At 49.7% G+C, this 26,364-nt stretch overlaps 2 protein-coding genes across 2 annotated transcripts in view; one reads left to right on the top strand and one right to left on the bottom strand.

Annotated features, from left to right (window-relative positions):
* SLC7A11 (solute carrier family 7 member 11) overlaps nucleotides 1–15,681 on the bottom strand; it is a 325,501-nt gene extending 309,820 nt beyond the window's left edge. The window contains exons 1-2 of the mRNA XM_064450446.1: nucleotides 15,572–15,681; nucleotides 14,629–14,826 (exon numbers count right to left, since the gene is read on the bottom strand). Of these exons, the coding sequence (XP_064306516.1) occupies nucleotides 14,629–14,690 (62 nt within the window). The 5' untranslated portion in view covers nucleotides 14,691–14,826; nucleotides 15,572–15,681. The remainder of the gene's footprint in view (nucleotides 1–14,628; nucleotides 14,827–15,571) is intronic.
* A 271-nt stretch (nucleotides 15,682–15,952) lies between these two features.
* NOCT (nocturnin) lies at nucleotides 15,953–25,283 on the top strand. Its single transcript, XM_064450449.1, has 3 exons — nucleotides 15,953–16,296; nucleotides 21,873–22,142; nucleotides 23,217–25,283. Exons 1-3 carry the CDS (start codon nucleotides 16,095–16,097, stop codon nucleotides 24,050–24,052), a joined length of 1,308 nt encoding a protein of 435 aa, XP_064306519.1. The 5' UTR covers nucleotides 15,953–16,094; the 3' UTR covers nucleotides 24,053–25,283.
* Nucleotides 25,284–26,364: the final 1,081 nt, after the last annotated feature.

Raw genomic sequence — 26,364 nt, 5'->3', positions numbered from 1 at the left:
CTGAGGTCTGCCAAGCAGTTCCACAGCCAGCTGGCACTGTCAGCCCACTGACCCCTGCCCCTGCTGGCTGCAAGCTCAGTTCCCAGTGGGAGCTCCCACTTCAGATTAATAACTGATTTTGAGACCTTTTCTCATGTTAGCTCAGCAACCACTTTCTGCAGCCAGGGAAGAGACATCAGGAAAAGCAGGCTGCCCCAGTGCCCGCTTCCTCCACCGGTACAGGGTGCCACCATGGTGGGTCAGGGTACCCATGGCAGGGACCAGGCATCACGCAAGCAGGGGCAGCAGTAAAACAGTGCAGCTTGTGAGAGTTAAGCAGCTTTTCTGACTTTAACACTCTGCAAAGGTGGCCTAGGAAGGAAAAGCAATTTTCTGGTTGTGTTTCTTTGTGCTACATAAAAGGGGGCCAAGGATGTTCTTGAGCCTCTTTCAAACCTTCTGCTTTCTCCCCAGTGTTTCAAGGAACAGAGGGGAAAGATTATTATTTTAGCTACTCCTACTGAAAAACCAAGTGGTTGTTACTAAGAACACGCAGTGTATATTGGGTGTTTTGTGTATTTTCCTCACCCCTTCCCTAACTCCCAGAGACAAGGCGAAGAGCTGTCTCTGCACACCCCGGCTGCTCCTTTAAGAGCCAAGACATTTCTGTTGCCTCCAGGGAAATACAGTGAAGAGCAGACTTCGTACCACTGGTATTTCTGATTTTACAAAGACAGAAGGACATTTGCAAGCTTTTCTCATTTATCACAAGGGAGCAGAAAGGATTAAAAACATGGATCTGTTTTCTCCTCCTGTTACTTTTAATAGTATCTCAGCCCTCGAACCTGTTTATGTGTACATGGGCAGCCTAACCTGCCATACGTTAAAGGACACCTTGGAGGTACAGGCCCGTTGGATGAGTGATCTGGGGAAACAACCTGGCAGTGACAGCACAGAAGGTGTCCTGGGCTTTGAGCAAGCATGGGAGGGAAGGACACAGGACCAAAAAAACATCTGGGCCCATTTTCTCCCCCCATCCCATGTGCCTGCTGGCACACAAAGCCCAGCCCTCCCTCTCCAGTAAGCATTGCCTTGTGAAACATCCAGACCGCAGCTGAGACGACCTTCAAATATGACTATATGACTATATTTTGTATAGTATCTTTCATAAAGCAGATTATTATTTTTCTGGCAACTCACTCATGAGCTACTGAGCAATGGGCAGGTTTTCCTCTTTGATGGTAAGAGCCTTACATTTACGACACAGGCATATTGATTGCATTTCTGTAGCACCCAAATTCAGTTCTTTTAATAGAGGTTTTTTTGTTGTTGTTTTCCCCAGCAGACCAAGAACATCTCTTAAAATATATCTAGCTTGTTTAGTATCATGGATGGTCTATTTCTCCGGCAGTAAAGTATCCACTCTGTCATCAGGTTCTGAGTTGAAATCAATCCAGAAATACAATGTTAGTTCAATAATGACCCACTTCAGCAGAATAAATCATTGCTTACCTCACCGCAAGCGCAGCTTGTGCTGCACCCACTCATCTATTTGGAACCCATTATTCCCTATAATCAACAGCATGGCTGTTCGGGGGGCTACTCTCTTCCCTTTCTACACAGGAATACACATGATCTCACCCGCTCCCTTTTAAGTGCCTGTGGATATTTGATGCTCAGCTGCAAGGGTCGCATAATGGAGGCAATGCATCTTCAGTGAAGAAAAATGACAGAATAAGACGACTAAACCAATTCATCACTTAATGCAAAGCGTTATTATGCTGCAACCAGAGCATTGCAGCGGGATTGATTACAAACAAGATGACACCTCCCTTGGTACTGTCTGCTATATTATTATAAATAAATACCCATTCATTTTAGAGTCTGTATTACTGCAGAGGATAGATTATACCTCAGGTACACAGTAAATATCCCATTGAGTACAATGTCCCTTCCTCGCCAACAAATGAGTTTTGTCTCACATAATACAGTTTCATAAACAAGATAAGGGAACAAAGAAACACCAAGAGATGGAGAGATCTGCAAAAAGCTCAACTGATATTAAGGAGCTATTTCCATGAAGGACATGCTAAAAATTCAGTGACTCACAGTCAGAGGGGAGTCAAGGAGGGGAGGCAGCCGCAGAAGGCTCATCCTTGCTCCTGAAAGGGAGCAAGCCCTAAAAAGCTTCCTGAGTCCTCCAGATGTCACTAAGACAAAAGCAAACCCTTCTGGTTTCAAACATCTAGCAAAACTCTAGCGGGTCATGCTAACCAGCTCCAATCAGGCATGTCACAGCATTTGGCAAAATGAAATAAGGGCAGTTTAAAAGGCTGTATACTGAAAAGTGAACAGCCTGGGAGAAATCTGGCTTGTCCTTACCTCCTTCTCACCTCTGCCTGCAGAGCTGTCATCTCCAGGGGCAGCTGGAATGCTCTCTGCCCTGCACATCCCAGGCACCTCCTGTTTCCCCCAGCCACCACCCAGGCAAGACACGGATGCTCAAATGTTGGGCCACAGCTTGGCAAGAACAAGAAGAGCTACTTAAAAGAAGGCTGTGCCAAATATGCATTATTGACCATTTCTCTTATTTACCCCAGGGGTTTTAAGCACTCTGCACCCAGGGGACGGTATTTTAAGCCAACAGCAAAAGCATTGCCATCAACTCAACTCTCAGTGCCTGCACTTGGGTCAGAGCAAGGCTACTCCTGCAACCCCGCAGCTTCAGCAGCTGTCTGCTCACATACTTTGGCTGCAAAAAGAAATACCTTCTTTCCACCTCCATCCTACTCAGTTGGCCTCCAGTGGTTTGTGAGGACTGAGGGTTATTTATGCAATGCTCTGCCAGCCTCACACGGATCATGACAGCCCCTGAAAGATCCTCACCCAGATGAAGCATTTTGCACTACACCTGATGCTCATGCCTTTCATCCCTCCTTCTCCAACTGAAGAAGTGAAAACGTTTGAGATGCTTTTGACTTTGGATTTGTCAAAAAAGAGAAAATCCTCAACCTTCCCACACCTTCTACAAAACAAATAAGAAATTGTCCCATTTCACAGATAGGAGAGGTTGAGGAGGCTGAAAGAGGCTGAAAAAACAGCCAACAGATTGGAGACCGATAGAACTGAAGAAGTTGCGGAAAAGCAAAGGAATCATCCAGATTTGCAGCTGCCGAAGCCTGTGCCTTGCTGTCGTTCTCCAGGGAGGCCTCACACATGCAGGAGAACAGTTTTGAAAAGCAACAGTATTGTTTGCTAATGTCGGTAGCAGAATATAAAGTGGAAACAAAAGCAGTATTTTTCTTCCATTCTCCATCCTCTCCTTTTTCCTTCGGTTCAGTGGCAGAGAAACACTTCCCTATGCAGGCACAGAAAAAGCGAAGATAATCAGGCAATTTTCCATCTCCAATCAAAATGGCAACTTTCCCTTTGATTATAAATTCCAAATAAAATGATTGTCCCGTTTCCTTTGAATGCTTTATAAAAAGCAATTGCCATTTTTCAGTTGTGTCTGCTGGCGTCCTCCCTACAAATTATTTTCACTCCAGGCCTTTCCAGGCATGTTTTGTAAAAGCATTAACTGATATTCATCTGACACGGAGCAGCTCTTTCCATTTCTCTTTCAGTTTAACAGAATTCTACGGACCGCGGTGAGGACGATTTTGAGCCACCACACTATTTCATATACCCTCAGTCTCTTTTTTCTGTGTGAAGGAACCCCATTATGGAAAGATGAGGTATAAAACCCTTTAGTTCTTCCTTCAAGCGGGGCACGTCCTCCCAGCCCACAGCTGGTATCTGGGGCTCTGTTATGCCCTTACCATGATTAAAGAGGAGAGAAGAGGCAAGTTCAGAGCTTGCATGGCTCACTGCACTACTGCGGAAAGTCCCCCTGCAGCTCTTCCACGCTAATGAAAGCAGAATGGGAAAATTTTGCTAAGTAGCTAATATGGGAACAGAGACAAATTGTAGTAAAACAAAATAAAAGTGCTTTGTGTCCCTACATGCACCTCAGAAATAGCCACAAAGTTTCCATTAGATCAAGGATTTTGCTTGCATCCTAGTAAACAAAAAAATATAATAAAGCTGCCACACTTCATCGCTAGGTCTGCAAGTGTCATACTGAGGGATTCAAACCTGTCCCCCACTCCACCAAGGGGGGCGCAGAGCTGCTCAAGAAATCAATTATATCAGACATGCAAGGGGGTGTAATTCCAGCATGTAAGTCCCACCCAAGGCCTTACTGAATGCGTAGGACCACTTGTTACATTTGCATCCAGGTGGCAGTGTTGACTGTTTCCAAATTTCACGGTATTTAAGTGTCAGGAGATCAAAGGGAGCTCAATGAGACCAGCTCACCCCCTTCCTACGTATATCAGCCAGGACCAAAGTCACAAGAAAATAACAAACAACACACCACAAATGCTCTCTGCTCTGCACCCAGGGCCGACGTATGGCACTGCGGGAGGGTTGCACAAACAGGCCACGGTCAGGCCAGGAGAGATGTGATGCCCAGGTGGGACCTGAGAAGAGGGTCCGAGCAGCCCACTTGCCTCACTCTCACGAGCATCTCTCCCTGTTGGCAAGTCACCCTGCAACCCAGGAGGTCACTGGTGTGGCACCCTCACCCCTGGGGCAAGCTGAGTCATCCTCAGGGAGTGAGGACACTGGGTTTTCACCTTACCTTTGCATGAGGATAGCAGTGTAATGCACAAGGGTACGTGCATGTCATCCTTTGGCAGGGGGGCAGAAAAAGGCCATGCAGTAAAATAAAGGCAGATCTGGCACGGCAGTGTGTTTATATGCTCCATTGCCTGCCAAACCAAAAAGCAGCAACATTCCCAGTGTAGCAAAGTCCAGCTCTCAACACTCTCTTCCAAGATAAAATCTTTAAGAAAGCAAATTTTGTAATTTCCAGGACATCTGTGATGCTAAACCCACACCAGAATGTAAATAAAAAGTAGCAAAAGTCAGACTTGCCTTGTTTTCAGCTCTGCCTAAAGCACTATTATTAGTGCCATAACTAGCTGTCTGAAATATCCTTAGAACTGACTAAAATCCTGGAGAAAAAGGAGGAGGAAGAATGGCATTACGCCACACAAGAAACATTTCTTCTTTCCAGCTAAGACAACACAAACACAGAGGCTAATGTAGCCAGAAAAACCACCCATTGCACGCTCTCATTTCTTTGTAGTCTAGTCATCCTGAAAGCTTCATCAAAGGCTTAATTAAAACTCTCCACAACCCAGAAAGATATATTTTTTAAAAGAAACTCCAGAAACTAGATGAAAATTGTTCCTTCACTGCAGTCAGTGGACTTTTGCTATTATTTTTGGTCTCTGCCCTGAGAAAAAGAAGGTTAAAGCACACTCAACCCTACCACCTGCACTTTGCAAAGGAAAGGACAGATGAAGGCGAGATGGCCACCAGCCTCCCGTGCCTTGCTTAGAAAGGGCTCTCAGAGACTTAATTTTCCCAAGCAACACTGAATGTCTCTTGCAAACTCTAGGGGGATAAAGAAGAGGAAAACGTCTTTATTTTGGATGTAATTGAAAATACGTTTTTTAGTCATTTACACACCCTCTCCAAATAGCTTGCCTTTTTTTTTTTTCCCTAATTTAATCACCCATTCCACCACTTTCTGAAAATCTCTGTATAGACAGTGACATCTAGTGTAGGAAAACTGAACTTGTGTAGACACAGGGCTGCACCTGCAAGAGCTAAGATGGGGATTTGGAAATGCTGGAACAGATATCACCAAGGGTCACTTGCAAACAAGGCTGAATTACAACCTAGCAGAAACTCATTTACTCACCTAGCTACAAAAATCAACTGCTTGCAAGGCACTGCATTTCACTTGCCTGGAAAAAAGAATAAATTTGAAAGCAAGGCTGAGTTCACAGGACATTTCTGATTGCCGGAGGGGCTGCCAAGCACCAGCTGAAGCCCACCAATATGTGGGAGACGGCAGACCCTGTCCTTATACCTGCGACAGGTACATCTGCAGCTGCTGTGGTGCCAAAATGCTTGATGGCAACCCTGGCCTTTGCATCCTGGACAGCATAATGAATCCTCTGTCCCCATGACTGCAATTATTGGAGCTAATTCTGGGGAGGAAGCAGCCTGGGATAACTTGATCAGCTGCTGCAGAGGGACAAGAACCTGAGTGTTTCTCATTGCTGCTATTAAAAAGCCACGTCCTTCTCTACCCCACAGCCACACGAGTCTTCCCAAGCACCCGCCTTGAACCCTGGCATGCAAACAACTCTTAATGAGCCCCATGTCTTTTCTCATGTTGGAAGAAGTATTTCTCTGGCAGCAGAGGCGTATACATTTGGGACGAAGCAGAGCAGTTCAACTGTGAGCTGGGTAATAGGCAACAGTGCTCGGAGGGACTCCGAGGGGGAGTTCAAGCGCTCAGATTCACAATTATTCTGAACATTGACAGTGGCTCTGCCCTACCTCGTCCACAAGGACTTCCCCCCAAGCCTGACAAGTTAGCAATGGAAACAAGAAACATCCCAGCCCTGCCGCAGGTCCCCCTCATGCAGTGGTAAAGGTCCAGGAGAGGAGAGAGCAGGCTCCCAAAGCTGGGGGGGAGGGCTGGGGTGCAGACAGTGTGCTGACTGCCTGCCTGGGAGCCCACTGCCTTCAAACCACGGCCAAGGCAGCGGACAGCAGAGGTAAAAAACAAACAGTTAGCAAATCCACCTGCAGGGGATGCCTGGTTTGTCACCAACACGATGAGGTGCTCTTACACATCCTATAATCTCCTAGCACTTTGGGGAATGAAAGGGGCTAAGTTTGCAGCCATGGAAAAAAAGACACCAGGAATGGAGGGTGGTGGGGTGGGGTGGCAAGGAGAGGAACTCTGAAAAGAAGAGGGAGACAAGTCTAAAGAGAAAGAAACAAGCTAAGGGACAGGAGTAACAGTGCAAAATAAAGCAGAAGATACTACAGCTATTCTGAGGGGAATCAATAAAATGTACCTTGCTATCTCTGACATCTGTGCAAACAGGCTGGTGAGCACTGCTGGGGGTCACAGGTGCCTGGAGATGCTGCTGGCACATCTCTCTCCGATTCAGGAAGCCCATCCACTTTCCAGGGTGAGCCTGGGATCCCCACGTTAGATGAAGGCAGCCCCAAGCACAGTCAGGAGGAGCTGACCTGTGGGCAGTGCTGCACTCGTCTCAAAGCGACCTGACAGCAGGAGAGTGGTTGGAAAATGCATAAAACAAACTGCAGCAAACGGTATTTGAAAAACAAATAGCCCCAGGGTCCCAGCATTCCTCACCCAGACCCCCGGGGTCCCAGCCACCCCCTGAACCGCAGCTAAGGCAACATCACCTCTCCCTGCAAGTAGCCCCAGCAGGGTATTGCCACATCATCAGAGCAAAGACATGCAGCACACAGCAGTGGTGCTGCAGACACTGAATAAGCGATATTGCAAACAAAAAGTGCTGTCACCCAAAATCATCATCTCGTATTTTATTATTCTAAATATATAGCAATTTCTTTTAAATTAAAAGCAAGCTGCTGTGGAGCTCACCATCCGTCTCAGTGGAAGGCACTGAAGGCCTTGGACATAATTTGCTGGAAAAGACACAGTGCTTATTAACCAAGGTGTTTTGGAAAAGCCCCTGCTCTGCCATATGCCTGCACATGCAGCTGTGGAATCAGCCCAGCCGTGCTGAGCTCTCCAAGCCATCTTGAGGCCCCAACATCACACAATTAAAGCAACACAGGGCTCATGCTCACATGCTAAAGCTACAAAAAACGCATACAAAGCTCATTCCATGACCTGAAGCCGATACACGAGCTTGTGGTTTTTTCCCCTTTAAAACAGCCTCAGGCTATGTTTATTTTTCAGGTAAACCCAACTGTTTTCCAGATGAGCAAACATGTGCAGAGCCTGCCTCAGTTTTCTTAAGCGGGGCCAGCCCTGCCCTTTGCCTAACACCTCACCTGGAGATACAGCAGCATTTCATTTATCCCATTTGCCTCAGAAACTAGAAACAGAGCTGGCCTTCGTGTTCACTCTCAGCCACTTAAATTAAGATGATAGCATGGGTGGTAAGGTTTCCTTCAAGAGGAGTGAGGCCATTGCAACTTAGAGTGGTACAACCATGCTGTTTCATGAGCAGAATCAAACAGTAATTTCCCACGTTTACCAGAAAATTCGGTACTGCAATTGCAGAAGGTTTGGGGACAACGTGAAGTTGGCTGTGCTACCACCAGCAGCCAGACAGGGTTTTGGTCGGTAGTGGTATACGGGTTTTTCTTCCCACATATGTCTGCCCCCTACTAAACAAAGAATAAGTGCTGCCAGGAGTGCTAAATCTTGACCTCAGGCCAGGATGCCACCCTTTGACAGTGCCCTAGAACCCCCAAGCTGCAATCAAAACCAGACCTTTACTTCGCTAGACTTTGTATCTTGAATGTCACCACAGGAGGGATGCTCAGTTTGGTCACAGTCTTCGAAACAGCCGGCCTTTCCCCTCCAGGATATGTGTTCAAGCCTCACTGGAGTCACTAAAGATCAACCACCCCAGCTATGCTGCACTTGCGTGTTTTTCAGTCTGCAGGTTTGCTCTGTGCCACCCCACTGCATGACCAGGTCACCGAGCTGCCTCCAAGTCACCCTCTGATCCTCCAACAACGTAAGCCTCGGTGCCCAGGGCTTGTTGTGCACCTTAGGGGGAATTTGCTGCGGTCCTGGACTCAGCTCAGTGGAGGGGAAATGAATTTAGTGTTGAACAAGGTCCTGTTTTCTCAAGGTGAAGGGATGAAAGGGTTTTCACAGGGAAGTCTCTGCTCCCATGTGAAGGGCAAGTTGTTCAAAATTGCCCTTTATCTGTCCAACATACAGAAATCCTGAAATCACCCCAAAATTCTCATCTAGTTTTTTTTTTTGGTTGGTTGGTTCAGGTCTTTTTAGCTGGGATTTTTTTTTGATACCACATTCTTGGATCTGTTGCACGACTCCTCCCCTGCCCTCAACTTGTCAGCCACCGAGTGCATGACTACTTCATATCGAGAAACTGAGGCTGAAATGTCACATAAACATGCACCTTCAGCAGTAGCTCAAAGGGTCCCGGGCAACTCACCAACACTTCCACCAACTTGTCAAGAGATAATAAAACCAGTACTGTTTCAGACTATTTGCCACCTTGGAGTACCTCCCTGGCTTCAGCCAACTTTGTAAGTCACCGGCTGCCCACTCTATGCCTTACCCCCAGGAGCAGGAGATGGAGGTGGCATCAGCTCAGAAAGCCAGGTCTGAGCTGCGGTGACACAGCAAAGCCCAGGGGGGTAAAGCACCAAAACAACCAGGCTGAACAGAAGCCCAGGGAGATTGACGTACAGCAATGGAGGGATTCAGTGTTTCCCCTGAAGCCAGCCATGCCAGGTAGAGCAATGCTTTCACGCTGCAGGGATCACCATCTGACCATGCCTTTCTCCTTAAATTGTCTCCTGGACTTAGAGCTACTGAAAGTCTATTACTGAGAGCCCACATCAATCCCTTATTCCTGGATTACAGAGGTAAAATTAGAATTTCTTTCAAACAAATAAACTAGAACATAAAGAATTCAGAAAACCCAGCTGCTCTCTGAGGAAACAAAAGCAGTTTTGTCCAAACTCCACAGTGTACCTGCAGAGGAAAGAGCACCTTTCCACATGTTGTAAAGGTGTCCTGGAAGGACAAAATCTATTCATAATTAAATCTATTTTTGCCACATTACAGGTAGGCAATTCACAGAGGAATTTGCTATTGAATAGGTAGAACATTTTTGCAGGGTGCAAAATTTATTCAAGGCGCAGCCCAGGTGGCATTTGTCATGGCTTGTCTGCATTACCTCGGCAGAGCAACCCCTCTAGCACGCAGCTGGTGAGAGGAGACAGCCCAGCTGGATGCTTGGGAAGCTGCCAGGTACCAACCCTTGTCTTCATGGCTGGAGATTAGCAAAACCTTGGCCTTTGCCAGCTCACCTGCCCAGCCCAGGGCACCGGGGCCAGAGTGCTCAGCTACGTGCAACGCGGTGCCCAGGGCAGCTGCAGAAAGAGCGTGAAGCCCAAAACCCCATCAGATGCCCAAAAGGGAGCCCCCCCGTTTGGTGTGTCCAGCAGCACCAAGACCTTCTCAACCTGAATTTTGGGCCCCCCCTCTCCTGCTGAGGCTGGTCAGAGCTGAGCAAAGCCTCCGAGCTGGAGAGACCCAGGGCACCTGGTGGAATAGAGGGAAAAGAACGCCCAGAGCCCTACAGGCTGGGTTCCAAAAGCCATCAGGGGGACACACAGCAGTACACGGGCGCTTGCACAACCAGCAGGGCTGGTGACACGGTGCAGAGCTGGGTGACAGCCAGGGCTGGACACCAGCTGGGGAGTGGGAGCTGCCTACAGCCCTGCCTCTGGGGCAGCCCAACCACTGTGCCGCAGCGAAGCACACCCCCGGGGGGAAAGTCCAGCCCCAGGCTTGGCTACAAGCTCCACTGCTCCCACCCCTCTTCAATTACAAATTTACTGGCTGGAAACTGATGACTGGCATGTTCCTTTACCAAGAAGCCAAGGTACCATGAAACGGGGGTAATAAAGCATGAAAAACAGAAGTTGCATTTTATTTCCTAAGATGAACATTAACACCATTTTACCTGAGGAGCACAGTGCCCAGCCAAGTATCCTCAGCATCTCCACGTTAAAGACAACAGTTCTCCATCAGTACCCATCACTTTGCTTTTCAAGAGCATCCCAGACAGCAGCAATGCAGATTAGTACATAAATACCCCAGGTGCGATTTGCACAGCAGCTTCCAAAATACAGTTACTCAGATAGGAACACTCTGGGACTCTGACTCAGGAACACTTTGGGACTCTGATTATAACTGTTTAGATCAGGCAGGGTGTAAGCATTGCACCACTACCACTTGAAAAAAACAGCTGAGCCTGCTCAAATGGGACCAGAAACAGGACACTGGATGACCTCAAGGGCTTCGACAGCCAGGTGGTGAGATGGTCAGGTCCACAGGCGGTCCCTATTACACTTCACCTCTCACCCTCAAGCATGCTAACAAGCAACACAATCTACACAAGTAACACTCATGCTGAGACAACTGGTGCCCGGCTTTGTTGCAGGCCACGCTGCAGCCAGTAGGCAGAGACGCTCACCTTTAAAGCCAGGCAGATATTCTCCACCCAAGACCACAGCTGCCCAGTGCATAAGGGCAGGAGCACAGGAAGTTCTTTCACTGCCCCTTAGCAATGCCAGGTGAGGTTCTATAACAAAATAATTCTAAACTGTACAAAAGCAGAGTTAAAGCTCTCTGGCATGGCCCTTCTCACTCTTCCCCGCTACTCCCAGCTTAGGCTCATCATCCCGGCAAGCTGGAATTTCAGCCCCTGCTTGGAGGTTGTTTTCTTGGTGCAGGAATCAAATGCATGATTTTGCAATCTGCTGAAGAGTGGATCCCAGCCAGACCTCCCTGAGACAGGGAACATGAGGAGAGGGTAGGAAGAAAGGCCTCTACACAGCCTGTCCCCAAAAACTGTGCTTCTTCCAACACAGCAGAAGACACTAAAGCAATCTGAGGTCACACTCCTCCCACAAGAGGTCTATTTGCACCTTGAAGGGGAAGGAAAGAAGAAAGGAAAAATGATGCTTACATTAAGAAGATTCTCCTTACCTTGGCCTAAGGTAACCTCACCCCCAAAGTGGTTGCTGGGAAGAAGGCTGCATCTTCTCCCTCTCAGAGCAGGTGGCAAAGAGCGGCATTTGCAAGCCACCTCTGGACAGGGAACATGAATGACCCTGGCACCAGCTGCAATCAATGGTGCTAACAGGCAGCCCCAGCTCCACTCCTCCTGCCTCTAAACACCTGTGCTCTGGAAGCTCTACAGGGTCAGCACCTCCACTGATCTAGGCTCCCAAAAAGCATCAATCAAAACCAGTGCTGTGCAAATCCCAGGCTCTTCACAGTTCTCACTCCACCTGCCTCCCATTTGCCTCATGCTCCCAGTAGAGGCAGGTGAACCACTCCTGCATCACCAATAATTCGACATACCACTGGGTAAGAGCTGCAGGACCTGCCAGCAGGTCAGGGGGGTGTGGCAGCTCTGCCAGGCCTTGTACACACTGACCTTTCTAGAGTCCTCTGAAAATCATGTTACCATCTGATAGCTGTTCAGAAGCTACCATCAAAATGCTGATGGTCACACTGACATCCTAAATGGACAACGTGCCCATTTCTGTCTCTCAGAAAACAGACTAAGGGTTGAATGGAAATATTTTCCCCCACGTGCTAAACAGAAATGAATTATCCTTCCCTTCCTCAGCCACAGGCAAGCATGGCAGCACAAGTGGCTGCAGCGCCTCTAAGGAGAGCTATCCACACACCAATTCCCCTCAACGTTGCTAGCATTGCAAAAGGAAATTAAAATGGCTTTGCCCCAAGAAGCTACGTAGCAGGTCTTTGGAGCATAAATAATTATTCCAAAAATTATTAAGTGTCAGAAAGTAGATTTGAAGAGTTACTGAGCAAGTCAAGCCAAAGGCTGGCTGTTGCATGTAGGCTTAGAAATTTTGATTCAGCAGGCAGACACCTACTTCTAAATACACAGTATTCTATTTAATCATCTGCTCTGCAGTGTATATTCTGAGATGAAGCAACATGCATGTTTATTTAACGAGATGTCAGAAGTGTCGCTATCATTCCCTCTCCTCCTCAGATGCATAGAAGACTTTACCATCTGCTGCCCAGACTTATTGCTACTCATTCTCAGGGATACAGATATTGGGTTAAAATGGAAACTCTCTACTTTCCGAGGTGCTTTAGTCACAGAAATGCTTGAGAAATCAGAGCTGAGTGCTTTGGAAAGCTATTTAAGCTATCTATGGCAACGCTGCCTGTTTTAATCATCCATCCTCTGCCCTGCTGCCACCTCAGGTGAACCCATTTCAGGGCAGCCTCCCTCAAACCTACTCAGATCCCTACACCTGCCACAGAGTCCTGGCTCCCAGCTTCTTCCCACATGCCCAAAACCAAGGTGAGGCACAGAGGGGAGAGCGGGCAACACTTCCAGCCCCACAGCAGGGCCATAGTGAGGAGGTGAAGGGCTCCCAGGGATGTGGCAGGGCAAAGGGGCATCCCAGGGGTGCCAGGCATCCCATGGGAAAGCAGCCAGCAGCCACCATCCCAGGCGATGGCTTTGCTCATGGGATAAATAAGAAGGTGCTGGGATGTGTGCACACCATACCATGAGGTTAAACCACCATGCTCGCGGCCATCCATGCTGCGCAGAGGCAAACTGCTGCAGGATTTTTTTCCTATTAATCCATTGTGAAATTTCAGTGATTACTGTCCATCCCCCTAGGATGATAGTTTCCCTTCAGATCACACTTTTTCAAGCTGAAAACGCTGGCAGTGTTAGGGCAGCGGTACCAAACGCTGCCCTGACATAGGGACGACCAGCTGGAAGGAGTTGCCTGAGCAAGGAGGTGGAAGGGTCGTTATTCTCAGGTCATTATTAATCCCAAGGAAGCGGAGTTTGTGGAAATCACTGTTTCTACTACATGTTGGAAAAACCATTAGTCATATGCATATTTTTAAATAAGTAACATAGTTCCACTGGGCCTGGGATTTCCACAGCATTGAAAAGGGATTAACAGTCTGCCCACTAACCAGGATGTTTGAAACATCAACATTTCCAGGGTGAGAACAGGTCAAAAAGTTAAGAAAAAAGGATTTCTTGCTGTCTGTGCAGGCTCTGGCCTGGACCCCTTCTCTCCCCTTGCTCCCTGTGCCGGGCTAGTGGAAACATCAGGCAGATGTGCACAGGATAGCACAGATTGCTTTCCAAAGAAACTTCTTTCCTTCCTCCGACTCACATGTAACTAAAATTAATTGCATATTCTATGTATTTTCAGAAGGATTTTATTTTCCATGGGCAGGCTGTTAGGACTTTTGAATCATCCCGATAGATATCAGGCAAACACTGATTCATGTTTTGGAGCTAAATCACCATTCTTCCCAAATCCTGGGGAAAAAGCAGTAGGTGTGGAAAAGAGCTTCCTGTATATCCAGTAACTTTTGTTTCTTTCAAAAACACCTCTGTGATTGTCGTCACGCTGGCTTGGTCTCATGTGGCAGAGGAAAGCCAACACCCAAAACAGCAGAGAAAAGCACATTCAGTACAGCTGGGAGCAGGAAACCTCTCCTTTCTCCTCCTCGCAGATCACACAAGGAGGTGGTTTGGCCTAAACCCAGCTACTCATCAGCATAATAAACAGAGTAATAAACATATCATACCTCCCAGTCATTAGTTACTTAACAACCATGGAGCTCTCTGTGCAGTGAGCAGCTCCCTGAAACCTGCTGGAGCAGGAGGTGGGGAGCCGCGGCCAGGAAGAAGAGCAGCCAGCTCTGTGGACAAAGGGTCTTCCCCTGTGGCAGGAGCAGCAGAATGAAGAGCCATCAGGCTAAGATGCACCTGAATGTCAGGGACTGCCTAACAGGAACCGAGGACATGGAGCTCAGAGACTGGCCCAGCTGCCTCATCTCCTGAGCAGGACCACAAAGTCAGCCAGCAGCTTTCCCGTCACCAAGTCTGCAATCTGTCTGCGGTGTTGTGGCCAATAATGCAACAAAACCCGGCTTACCTACCCCTACAGCCACTGCTGTTACGTAATTTGCCAAATCCCGCCAGAAGCAGCACAGTCATTAGGCCAGGTCATTGATCATTTGGATCGCCAACCACTCTTTCTTTCCAGAAGCGTCAAAGGGGTTGCGAAATCTTCACCAGCAGCTTAGAAAGAGCTTGCATGTCACCCATAAAGGCAGCCTACAAGTAACTCATCCTGGTGGTGCAAAGAAAAAGACCGAAGTTAAGATCTTCTCCAAAACCTGACTCCTGCTTGCCGGTGGAGCCCGGCCTGTGTTTCTCTTGCCTCTCGCCTCCAGAGCTGGATAAAAACCACCCTGACAGTGGTTTTGAGCAGGGATCAGCTGTTGTGCCCTGCTTCCAGCCCCGCTGGCGAGGGAAAGGCTGAACAAAAGCTCGGTGAGCCGGGGAGGTTCGAAGCAGCCCTGGGTCCGACACCCGGCTACCAGCCCGGCCTGGCTCCCGCTGCAGGGCGCCTGCCTGCCGCGAGCAACCTCGGCGTTTTGCCAAACACAGGAAATATACATTTCAGAAAAATAAAAATCATGTTCTCACAAGGGGAGCGAGCACACGCCCAGCCTGTGCTACCCACCAGGGCGCCGCATCAGTTTAGGCTGAGGAAGCCCGGCTTCCCCCGCCCACGCAGGACCCCAGGCACGGGGAGTGGGGGGGTGCACGGGGAGGTGGCCGGTACCCAGCCAAGGGATCCCCAGCTCCCTGCTTTGGGGGCGAGACCCCGGTATAAAAGATCACTCCACCATCACACACACCCACCCCCCAGAGCGCCTCTCTGGCTCCCACGCGGGATGCCACGCGTGGGACAGCCGCGCCGCAGTTCTGGGGACACGGCCGCGTGGGGTGCGAGAAGGGTGCGTCGGGCCGCAGCCCGGCGCCGCTCCCGCGTCGTGCGGCACCACCCCGCGCCCACGCTCCCGCCTTACACGACGGCGTGCGGGAGCCGCGGGATGGCAGTGCCGCGCCACCCCCACCCCACGAGTGGGGCAGCGCTGCCCCGCCCCACGGCTGAGCCAGCCTGTGGGGGAGGAGGGGAGGAAGGTCACGAAGCCACTAACCCGCGCGCCGTGACGTCTTCAGAAACAGAACGAACGTCACCAGCGGAAAACTTCCGCTGGGCGAGACCACTCCACGGCGGCGGGGGGGGAAGGGGGGTATGTGCAGCCCCGCCACCCACCCGGAGCAGCGCCACCCCTCCGGGGCAGCGGGAGGCGCCGGTCACCCGCGGGCGGGCTCGGTGACCGCCGTGTGTGTGTTGTGTCTGCGTGTCCGTCCGTCCGTCCAGTGTCCCCCCCCGGGTGCGGGTGGTAGGTGCCGGATGTACCGGCCGCGCGGGGCGCCGCCGCTGCCGCCTCTATAAGCGCCGCCGCAGGGGCGGGCGTGGGAGCTACTCCGCGCCCCATCCTGTTGCGCCGTGTCGGTCCTGTCCAGTCCTGCCCTGCCGAGAGCATGTACCAGAGCCCCGCACGCTGCTTGTGCTCGGTGCTACCCGCCCTCTGCTGCGCCCCTGCCGCCGCCTCAGCCCCGCTACTGCCGTGGCCCCGCGCTGCCCCGCCGCCCCTCGGCCTCGCCGCCCCGCGGGCACCGGCACCAGCAACACCAGCGGGGGCGGCGGGCGGCCCGCCCGCCCTGGGGGCGCCGCCCCGCGCAGGTGGGTACTGGGGGGGAGCGGGCACCGGGCGGAGGCGGCGGGAGGCTCCGGTTAACCGGGACGCTGCGACCGGAACGGAGAAACACTAGGGTTCTCATCCCCGTGTCAGCCCGTAGCAGCCTGTGTGTGCCCGATCCGTGCCGTGCGGTACCCCAAAAATTGAGCTGATACTCTAGTTTTAAGGCAGTACCCGCGGCTTTTGCTCACGGATCGTCAGCAAGTGACATCAGCGATGGAACGGCGGGCACTGCCGGGCCCTCGGCCAGGGCTACGGGGGGACAGGGCTCGTTCTGTGCCCAAATGCAGGCCGGCGGCTCCGAATAAACGCAAACACTCGTGGGGTGACTCTTCCAACTGGGTCGGGGTCTTCACCCTGCTGTCAGAAGTGTACTGTCGGCCGGCTGAACTGTTCTCCTCCCGTGTTGTGCTTTGTGTAGGATGTACCTGACTCACGGGGGGTTTTTTCCTACTAGAGGCAGCCTGTGGGAAAAGTCCAACTCGTCCTCGGGCAGGCAAAGGCGGTGATGCTATGCCATCAGGTCCCTACTTGCCTGTGCCGTTAAGTGTCAATGATTACACCCTGTTCTCCGCTCCCAAAAGGAGACTTGGAAGGCAGTCAGGGTACTGCATGTCCTCAGGTGCTCTCTCTGCCCAGAGCCCGTGTGAGGACGACCCCTTGGCATGCACCCCACTCCCTACCCGCTGACTGGTGATGGGGCTTGGAGCAGGGTGGTGATGCACCCACTGGGCCTCTGCAGTTCAGATACAGCCTTAAGCCATGTCTCTTGACAAGCAGCTTGTCTCTGACTGTGGCTAAAAACACACACCTGGAGGAGAGGCTCCTGGTGAAAGCTGGGGCAGGGGCCACCTTTGCTCCGGGGTGCTGCTGGTGGGAGATATCTAAGGCTGTGTTACCTGGCATGCAGGAGATCCGCTTTCCCTACTGTCCTCAGCTGGGGCTGGGGTGCAGTGTGTTTGTTCCCTGTTGGTGCTATTACAGGCAGGGTCTATGAGCTAGGCTGGGGCAGGGTGCTTCCTTCCTCCTGCTGAAGCCAGGCCGGGATGCCAGAGGGCAGGACTGAAGCTTCACGGAGCTGCAGGGAAGAGGAGCATATGTGCCTGCAAGCTGGCAGAGTCGAGCTCATCATTGGAGCACTCACGAGTAAAAGGGTTTCCAGAGCTTGTGCTAAGTATTGATTCTGTGTATTACTTAGGGCAGAATATGAGGTTCCCTCCTCTTTCTGGTGTTGCATGTCATCTAGGCAGCACCTCCCTCGCTGGAATGAGCTCTCCAAGTCCCCATATGAGGGTCCATACTCCCCTGTGCATAAGACTGGCCTGGGTGCCAAAATCGGGGCTCAAGCTCCAAACAGCAGCAACCACTGCTTTGAATGCGGGTGGCCCAGGGCTGCAATCCCACTGCTAGCCCAAACAAGGCTATACATGTAGCATGATACCCCGTGGCATAGGATTTGTCACAGGAGGATGGCATCTGCCAAGTTTCTCCTAGAACTGGGGCTGCGGGGAAGGCATCTCCAGCTGCTGCTGGCTTCCTTGGCTGGGGAGGCTGATGCAAATACAGGCCAGGCTGCAGGTGTGGTGGAGCCATACACCTGGCAGTGAAATCCCTGCAGTAACAAGGTGTGTACTCTCAGCCAAAAGCAGTGCTGTGCTGGGAGGTAGGAGGTGAAAGGAAGGGAAACCAAAATGCTGCTCACCTTACCCACAAGGTAAGGGCCCTGGTGCTGATATGCCTCTGCAGCCCCCTGGCCTGCCTGTGTGATGCAGCCCTCATCTTTGAAGCAAAGTCCTTAAAGTCTGTGACTGCTCGTTGCCTGAGATCCTAGAAGTTCATCTCTTCTGTGCTATTGCTGGATGACACAAGGACCCTTGAACTTTAAACTTCAGAAGAATAGGGTATGATGAACAGTTTAAATTCCTCCCCCACCCTTACTGTGCTGAGGCACCACCCTTGCTGAGAGGAAGGCTTGCTTTTTATTTTAAGCACCTTGAATAGTAATTGCTGAGCTGACGTTCCCTATTACAACATTGCACCAAGGGAATTGCTTCTGTGTTCACTGTCCACTGCTAAAGTGCAAGCTCAGGAGTCTGCTTGTTCCTCTGCAGGCACCAGCACCACAGTGTCACAGCACCAGCAGCAGACGTTACAGGTCATTTAACTTGGACAGTAAGGATCTCAGAACGGTGACCTTTTCCTTGCGTCACTGCCATGAATGTGTTAAGCATTGCAAAAATATCAAGTGGATTTTGTTTGGAGTTTCAGTGTTCAGGTTGCTGGTCTGGCCCCTGTTCTGCAGAACAATTAAGTCCACGCTGTCATGGTTTCAGCACTTTCGGGACAAAGATCTTGTGCAGTTCATCAGTCATCTTAAGCTGGAGCCTTCCTGCAGCAGTCCCCCTTCAGCCAAGGACTGCCAAGCCACCTACAACATGCTTGAAAGCTCAGGCCCTCTTTCTCAAAAGAAGACACAAGCTGTTTTTCCTTCCTGGGACACTACTGACTTTAAAAGCTGTCAGATCTGTGTGGCAGCTGGGCTGTAGCACATCCTGTACAAGTTAGGCTGTGCCTGACTCCCCATAAAGAGCTGGATACCCCATGACCCCAGGGGTGATGAGACTTAGTACTCTGGATTTGTTTGTGGCTTGGCAGGTGCATGACTGAACTTAGGCTTCAGCCTGCTGTAACAGATGTGAGCTGCTCAGAGCTTTAGGGTTGACTTTTTGCTCCAGATGCATCACACCTAGCTTGTCCCTTTCAACATCCTCCCTCTGATTCAGCTCCAGCAATGAGCAGCCTAGGCTCTTGCTGATGGCTTCTTGGAGTAGAATAACTCCCTGTTATTCCTTTGGAAAGCCCTGCATGAGCCATGTTCATCCAAGGCACAGCGGGGGCTGTGCAGAAGGCACTACCTCTGCATGGGCTTCCAGCTGCCTGGCTAGTGCTGTGCCAGGAGGGGAGGGCAGGAGTGTGCATTTGGGGGCAGAGCTGTGCTGGGTGTAGGGCTTGTGGCTCTACTCAGCTGCTGATGGCATCAGCAGAGAGCACCGTGTACTTCACTCCGGTTGTAGCACTTAACTATGGGTTGTACCTGCCCCAGAAATAGGCGAGGAGCTGTCTGGAGTGTTCGTTAAAAGCTCTGTTGATGTCTTTGGGTTTCTGCATGGCTGCCTGGCAGCTCTGGTGGCATGCAAGCTAGACCCTTCAGTAACTGGTACAGAGCATGCTTTTGTTCCTGCTCCCTGTCCCCTTGCAGAAATTTCAGGGCCCTGCTTCCCTCCCTATTAAATGGTGTTTCTTCTACTTCAGCAGTACTTGGCTTCTTGACAAGAATTGTAAACTAAGACAGACTGAAAAAACTGAAATGCTTTAAACACAGCTCCCTAGAAGGGCCTTCACGATTGTGAGCTTGAGCTCACGTCTCGGTTTGAGGAACTCCTGGTACTTTAACTAAAAGGATGGAGGCAGAGGTGGGAAGAGATGTCCTACATGCAATTTAAATTCCCAGTTTATGATTTTCTTAGAACTGTTCAGAGGCACTATTCCACTGGCTTACACATACAAAACATGTGTTACAGCAAGTCTTTTTTAGTGTCTTTAAGAATACCCATTTTCCTACTGAAAAGGACATGAGGCTTCTGCTACAGGGTCTTTCTTTTCTTTTACTCCGTTTATTGAACTGTTAGAGCTTCCATCTTCCTGCCTTCCCCTCTAGCCAGGTCTGTCACCATCATATGTCTGTCACCAGCTCTTATGATTGGTAATGCTGTAGGTCAGGCTTAGCAAAGGCTGAACATGCAAGCGTGTCGGGTAGCACCCCAAATCTGCTGCAAGATGTGAGCGTGAGATAAGTCTCTTCAGTTTTTAAGTAACTCAGAGATACAAATAAACTTAAAAACAGCTGTGGGCCAACAGCCATGCAAAACAGAAGTTCTTTTGCTCAAGATTAGATTACCTTTGCAAAATGCATTTGGAATAAATAAGTTGAGACAACAATGAAACTCTGTCAGCATTGCCTCTTGTGCAAGTTGCTGTGGTGCAACTGCTGCCCTTCCTGCCTGTGTTTGAAGGGAAACCAAGTGTGCAGGCATGCTACTTGGGCAGAGCGGGGAAAGGTGCAAACACAGCCTCCTTTCAAGTACTCCCTGTGTGTTGTGGCAAGGGTGGGCACTTCAGAGCAAAACCCTCCCCCTGAGAAAGTGTTGGAAGAGATCTTGGGGCATGCATGGCCGTGCTGAGGACTTGCTGCAGAGATGTGTACAGATGTAAGAATATGATATTCCTACAGAATATCACAAACCCTGTGCAAACTCCTCCACAGCTACCCTGAAGCCTGGCCCTTAACACTGACTGTCTTCTGTGTGTTTGCAGTAAGCAAGACTCGGGGCATTTACAGCTGCAGGGTGCTACTGGTTGTGCTCATGTGAAGTGGGAGAAGGAGGTACTTTATAGCACAGTAGTCATGAGGGCTGCTCTCTGAAAGGGATGGCTCTGCTGCTTGAGCCCTGCTAAGGGAAGAGGGCTGCAGCCACCTCCTGTGCTTAAGCTAAAGGGCAAAACAGAGGGACACACACACATGTACCCCACCATGGCAGCTGTGACCCTATGTGGGATGGGGGGACCTCCCTGCAGGAGATATGGCGGGGGGGGGGTGCTAACTGCTAGCAGGCACTAATGGGGAGAGCTGGGGGTTCTTATTTGGGGGACTGGGAGCAGCTTATTTGCAGGACATGTGCTTAAGATGGCCAAAGGAGCAGGAGGTTGCTGGGGCCTAGGGAGGGCTGCAGGACCGCAGGGTGTGCTGGAAGCTGCTGTGCTGGGGCACAGCGTGAAGGAGCGAGGAGCCGAAGGGATATGGGAGGGTGAGGGGAATGGGCGTAGATGTGTGAAGGGGAGTTGGAGAGACTACCTTCTCCGTTCCACATCCTGAGGTCTAAGCCAGCAGAAGCACCTGGTTGCTCCACGCTTGTGAAAATGTTGCTGGTTTTGGGGCAAATGAAGCTGTGATCAGAGATTCCTATTGAATATTAACCTGAGGGAATGAGTCACCCTGCTTGCTGCTCTGCAGGCAGGAGGCCCGCAGCCTGGAGGCATCCCAGGTAGGCACAGGGTACTGGGCTGTGCAGAGTGCTGCCTCCATTAGAGACAAATGCTGCACAAGAAATAAGGAGCAGGCAGTATTTGTCTACCTACTGGGCTCCCTCCTCTGTGAGGAGGGAAAAAGTACACCCTATTCTGTTTCCTAACACCTGTGCAGAAGTTAATCTTAGCCCTGCTATTCTGGATGAAAGACTCATTTCTTCCCTTGGAAGACACCTGCACCATGTCTTAAACCAGACCATTTACATGCTGCAGAGGTTAGCAGCCCCTGATAATAAGCAAAACACGATGAGACTGCGGACAGAACTAACCCTATCTCTGCATCCTCCTTATCTCAGATTCAGGAAAAGGCTTCTGCAGAAACCACAAATTTCTGGCACTGTAACAAGGTTGTATGGCACCAAAGTGGTGAGAAGAGTTGTGGTGGACACCTCTAACACCATTTTTTCATTTCCAGTGTGTTCCATGGGAAACAGCACCAGCCGGCTCTACAGCGCGCTCGCCAAGACACTGACCAGCAGTGCCGTGTCCCAGCACCAGAACTGCCTGGAGCAGCTGGACTTGGCACAGTTGGATCCTATAGACCCCAAGGATTTGCTAGAGGAATGTCAGATTGTTCTGCAGAAACGGCCACCTCGATTTCAGAGGGACTTTGTGGAGCTGAAGAAAAATGCCACCAGTAACCACCGCCCCATTCGGGTCATGCAGTGGAACATCCTTGCCCAAGGTAGGAGCTGCCTCTTAAGCTCAGGTGTGACCTTGAGATCAAATGCAGCAGTGAAAACCTTTAAATGCAGATGTGTCTATGTAGTTAGGCATGCCTGGGACTGGCAGAGCAAAGGGAGAGAGGTGAATTATCTGAGGCACAGCTGACTGAGGGCTGGAGGGAGAGATTTGCAGTGCTTGAAATTGTGGCTTGCCTTCTGTTCTATAGGAGAGGAAAAAAGCACTCTCCTTGCAACTGTGATGCCAAAGGTAGCTCTGAATGCCTGTCTTAACTGAAGACAGTGTATTCAACAACTGAGACCCATCATTTTTAGGTAGTTGTTAACCCCCAGAAAGAGACTCTCATCCTTCCCTAAGTTTTATTCTTAGAAAACTGTAGAGAAGCTTTACAAACTAGTTCATCAGTGAAATGCTGAGGGATTTGAATCTGTTATGGGAATTCTTCCAAATAATTTTAACTTTTTTTCCCAGACCCCTAAATCAAGGCTGTAAATTGACTTATGCAACAGCCTCGTCTTGAAATGTTTTGGGGTGGAAAATGCCCCACATAAGGACTGCTATAACATTCTGCAGTTAAGTCACTCCTATCCCACTGCATCTTTTCTTAGGGTTAAGCTGTGGCAGCCGCATGTGGAAGCACTTGCCACAGTTAGTGACTTTTGGCATGAGGGGGAAGAAGTCTTTAACTTGTATCTGTAAAGGGAACTTTTTTTTGAGAGAGAGACTTTAGTGTTTTGAGAAGGGGTTCTCACACCCATTGGCAAGCCTGGCAGCCTTGAAGTCAGCAGCCACTCCTGAAAAAACCCATCGCTGCATGTAAACTGATGTACACACATTCTACAGGGAACGTGAAGTGTTGCGAAAGCCTCGTGCCGCTTCCCGTTGTGACCTCTCGTGCTGTGAGAGACTGCCTGTTCTCGTGCAGGGCTGCAAGCAGCCACTGGCTGCTGCAAGGTGGCAGCTGGCTCCTGAGAGCAGAGCCTTGCCTCTGGCCTCTGCAAAACCCAGAGGAAGACAGCCCAGTTAGCTATTGGTAACTTCTTTTATTTTTTCTCCCCCTCCCTGCTAATTCCAGCTCTTGGAGAAGGCAAAGACAACTTTGTTCAGTGCCCCATGGAAGCTCTGAAATGGGAAGAGAGGAAGTGCCTCATCCTGGAGGAAATCCTTGCGTACAAGCCTGACATCTTGTGCCTGCAAGAAGTCGACCACTACTTTGACACCTTTGAGCCACTCCTCAGCCGACTTGGCTACCAGTGTACTTTCTTCCCAAAGCCGTGGTCCCCATGCCTAGATGTGGAGAAGAACAATGGGCCGGATGGCTGCGCCTTGTTTTTCCTCAAGGACCGCTTTGAGCTCATCAACAGTGCTAACATCCGGCTAACCGCCATGAAGCTGAAGACCAACCAAGTGGCCATAGCTCAGACGCTGAAGTGCAATGAAACTGGAAGACTGTTCTGCATCGCTGTCACTCACCTGAAAGCCCGTACTGGCTGGGAGAGGTTTCGGTCGGCACAAGGCTGTGATCTCCTCCAGAACCTGAAGAGTATTACCCAAGGTGCAAAGATCCCTCTGATCATCTGCGGAGACTTCAACGCGGAGCCAACCGAGGAGGTCTACAGAGAATTTTCCAACTCCAGCCTCAACTTAAACAGTGCATACAAGCTGCTGAGCCCCGATGGGCAGTCTGAGCCCCCGTACACCACCTGGAAGATCCGGCCTTCAGGAGAGTGCCGGCACACACTGGATTATATCTGGTATTCCCAGCATGCCTTGAATGTGAACTCAGCCCTGGGCTTGCTGACTGAAGAGCAAATTGGGCCCAACAGGCTGCCATCATTCAATTACCCTTCTGATCACCTGTCGCTGGTGTGTGACTTTAGTTTTAATCAAGACCCTGACAGACTGCTGTAATGCATTGGAATGCCACCTGGCGTTGCAGTGTCTTAACTCATCACTATTTTATTTTAGAGAAAACTTTTGAAGCTGGAATCTATTGAAGGATTAGGAAATACTGTTGACAAAATATTATTTTGGGCACTTGGAGTTATGCTTGCTGTTCAGCGCTTGTTAATCTGGAGCCTCCAAGGGAGGAAGAAAGGATTCTTGCCATATCGGGGTTTGAAAACCAGAAGGCAAATGAGCTTTATCCTTTCACTAACCCCTGTGTTTAAGGATTTAATCCTCTAATGAATGTGGAGGCCTTAGTATTTAAATCAAACACTTGTGTTTGTAGAGCAACTTGACCTGACAGCATGCTAATTTTATTTATTTCATGTTAAGTTTGTGCAAGTACCAAAGGGAACGAGGCTCGACTGCTCGGTGAGATTCTCTTAAATCTTCTTCTGTTGCAACATACTAGTGTTAGCTCCTCATTTTTATGTGACTCGAGGTGACAATTTAATTAAAAGTGAATGGGTAATAGTGGAGTGTGAGGAAGGCCCCCTCCAGTAAGAGCAGGTGAGGAAACAGAGGCTAACTACTCTATGTCATATAGTAATATCCTCACTTTTCCAAATGAATGTGCATGTGTCTATTGCACACATATGGCCTGTAGGTTTGTATACACAGTGAATGTTATCTTTGTCTCTTATGCTTCCTTCCAGAGGACCAGGGAGTATTTCTTCCTCTGCTTCAAGTATTTCTCTTTAAAACGGTTTAAATTTGTAGTCTTGTCAATCTTGCTGTTTCAGAAAAGGGCCAGTCTTCATTTTGAAAGACTTTTATTCATCTTCAGAATCTAAAGCTACACTGGAACCTCTTAGAAGATAAATTTTTATTTATTGAGAGAAGTTGATGATCCTGCATCTGACTTGAAATCATGAGCAACAATGTTCAGGAGCCTCCCTCTGTCACCATGGGAACTCTGGCTAAGCACCTAGGCTACAGCAGATCTGTGTTAGTATAGTAACTCTTGTGCATGGAGCGGTGCTCATTGGTATGACACAGGTATTGCATATATGGATTGTAAACATGCCACTATGCCAGAAAGTGAGGTAGGGAGAGAGGAGGGAACAGAGACAACAGCTAGAGTTGGGCTGACATTTAGATAGCTGGGAAAGATGAGGCAGAGCAAATAAAGCAGTATTTCCACGTAATGTAAGGCCTATGGTAACTCTTAAATGTTCCAGGTGTTTGTTAATAAAAGTCTTTGGGGAAAAAAAAAGTAATGTTTCTGCTACCATCTTTTCCTTTCCCTATCATAAGTAGGTGATCTGTCTTAACTAGTGACTGACCTTGAAGTCAGTGGTGATGCTACCCATTCCCAACCTCTTTCCCCTGACCCCACAGCCCTCATCTTACAAGCTGGAACAGCTGCTTTGCTTTCATGGCAAATGCTCTTTCTCAGACTTGAAATGCCCAGATTCCACAGCGAGTCTGCAGGGAAGGGAGTTAGCTTTAGCCATGCTAAACTGCTCTCTCCCATACCTAAAGGTGAAGCCTGGACTCTCTAGTACTGTAAATATTACTCTTTTCTGACAGCTGTGTGGAGCTACAAACCTGGGCAGTACTGCAAAGCAGGGTGTAAGTCTTCCTCCCTGAGGGCTGCTAAGCATGCCTAGCAGAGCCAGCTCCTCAAAACAGGCAGCTGTGTTTGTCATCTTCTTTTGAAACATCATTTGAAGAGCAAGAGAATGCCACAAGTATGTATTTTACACAGCCCATAAATTACTGTACTTGTGTTGCTGGTAAGTGAAATAGAGTGTGTCAACTGGAACTCCCAAATTCCCATGGAAACACACTCTCTTTCAGGCAAGTAAAGTTCTGTGTTGGTCAGCGGTAATACACTCTGCACCTGTTCCTGACCCTTGCAGGATAAGGGCAATGATCTGCTTTCAAGCAGAAGAGCTGAGGCCCCTCTAATCAGTCTGGGATGCAGGGCCCCAGCAAGTGTTGGTTGGAAATTCCCCAGACAAAGGATTTTGTAACCAAGGAGCCTGACTTTCTTGGCTAATGCTCCTACTGGGCAGAATTTACATAACTACTGCCAGCCAGGGCCTCCTTCAGCTGACATTTCAGAAAAAGCAAATTGTGTCCCTGGAAGCCAGAAGGGGTGGTTCCTTTGGGGGAGATGCTGGGCCAGAGATAAGCCACTTCTAATGCCCCACAGAAAGACAGACCTTTGAGCATCCCCAGTGTAAGCATTTCATATCAGCTAGGCTGAGATGGTTTCCTTTCCATGGTCCTGGCTGCCCTCAATTGGTCTCTGAGGGGGTGAGATGCAG

The sequence above is a fragment of the Phalacrocorax carbo genome, chromosome 4, assembly GCF_963921805.1.
Source record: "Phalacrocorax carbo chromosome 4, bPhaCar2.1, whole genome shotgun sequence".
NCBI classification, from domain to species: Eukaryota; Metazoa; Chordata; class Aves; order Suliformes; family Phalacrocoracidae; genus Phalacrocorax; species Phalacrocorax carbo.
The sequence above is the reverse complement of the archived record's forward strand: the minus strand, read 5'-3'. Positions and strand labels throughout refer to the sequence as shown.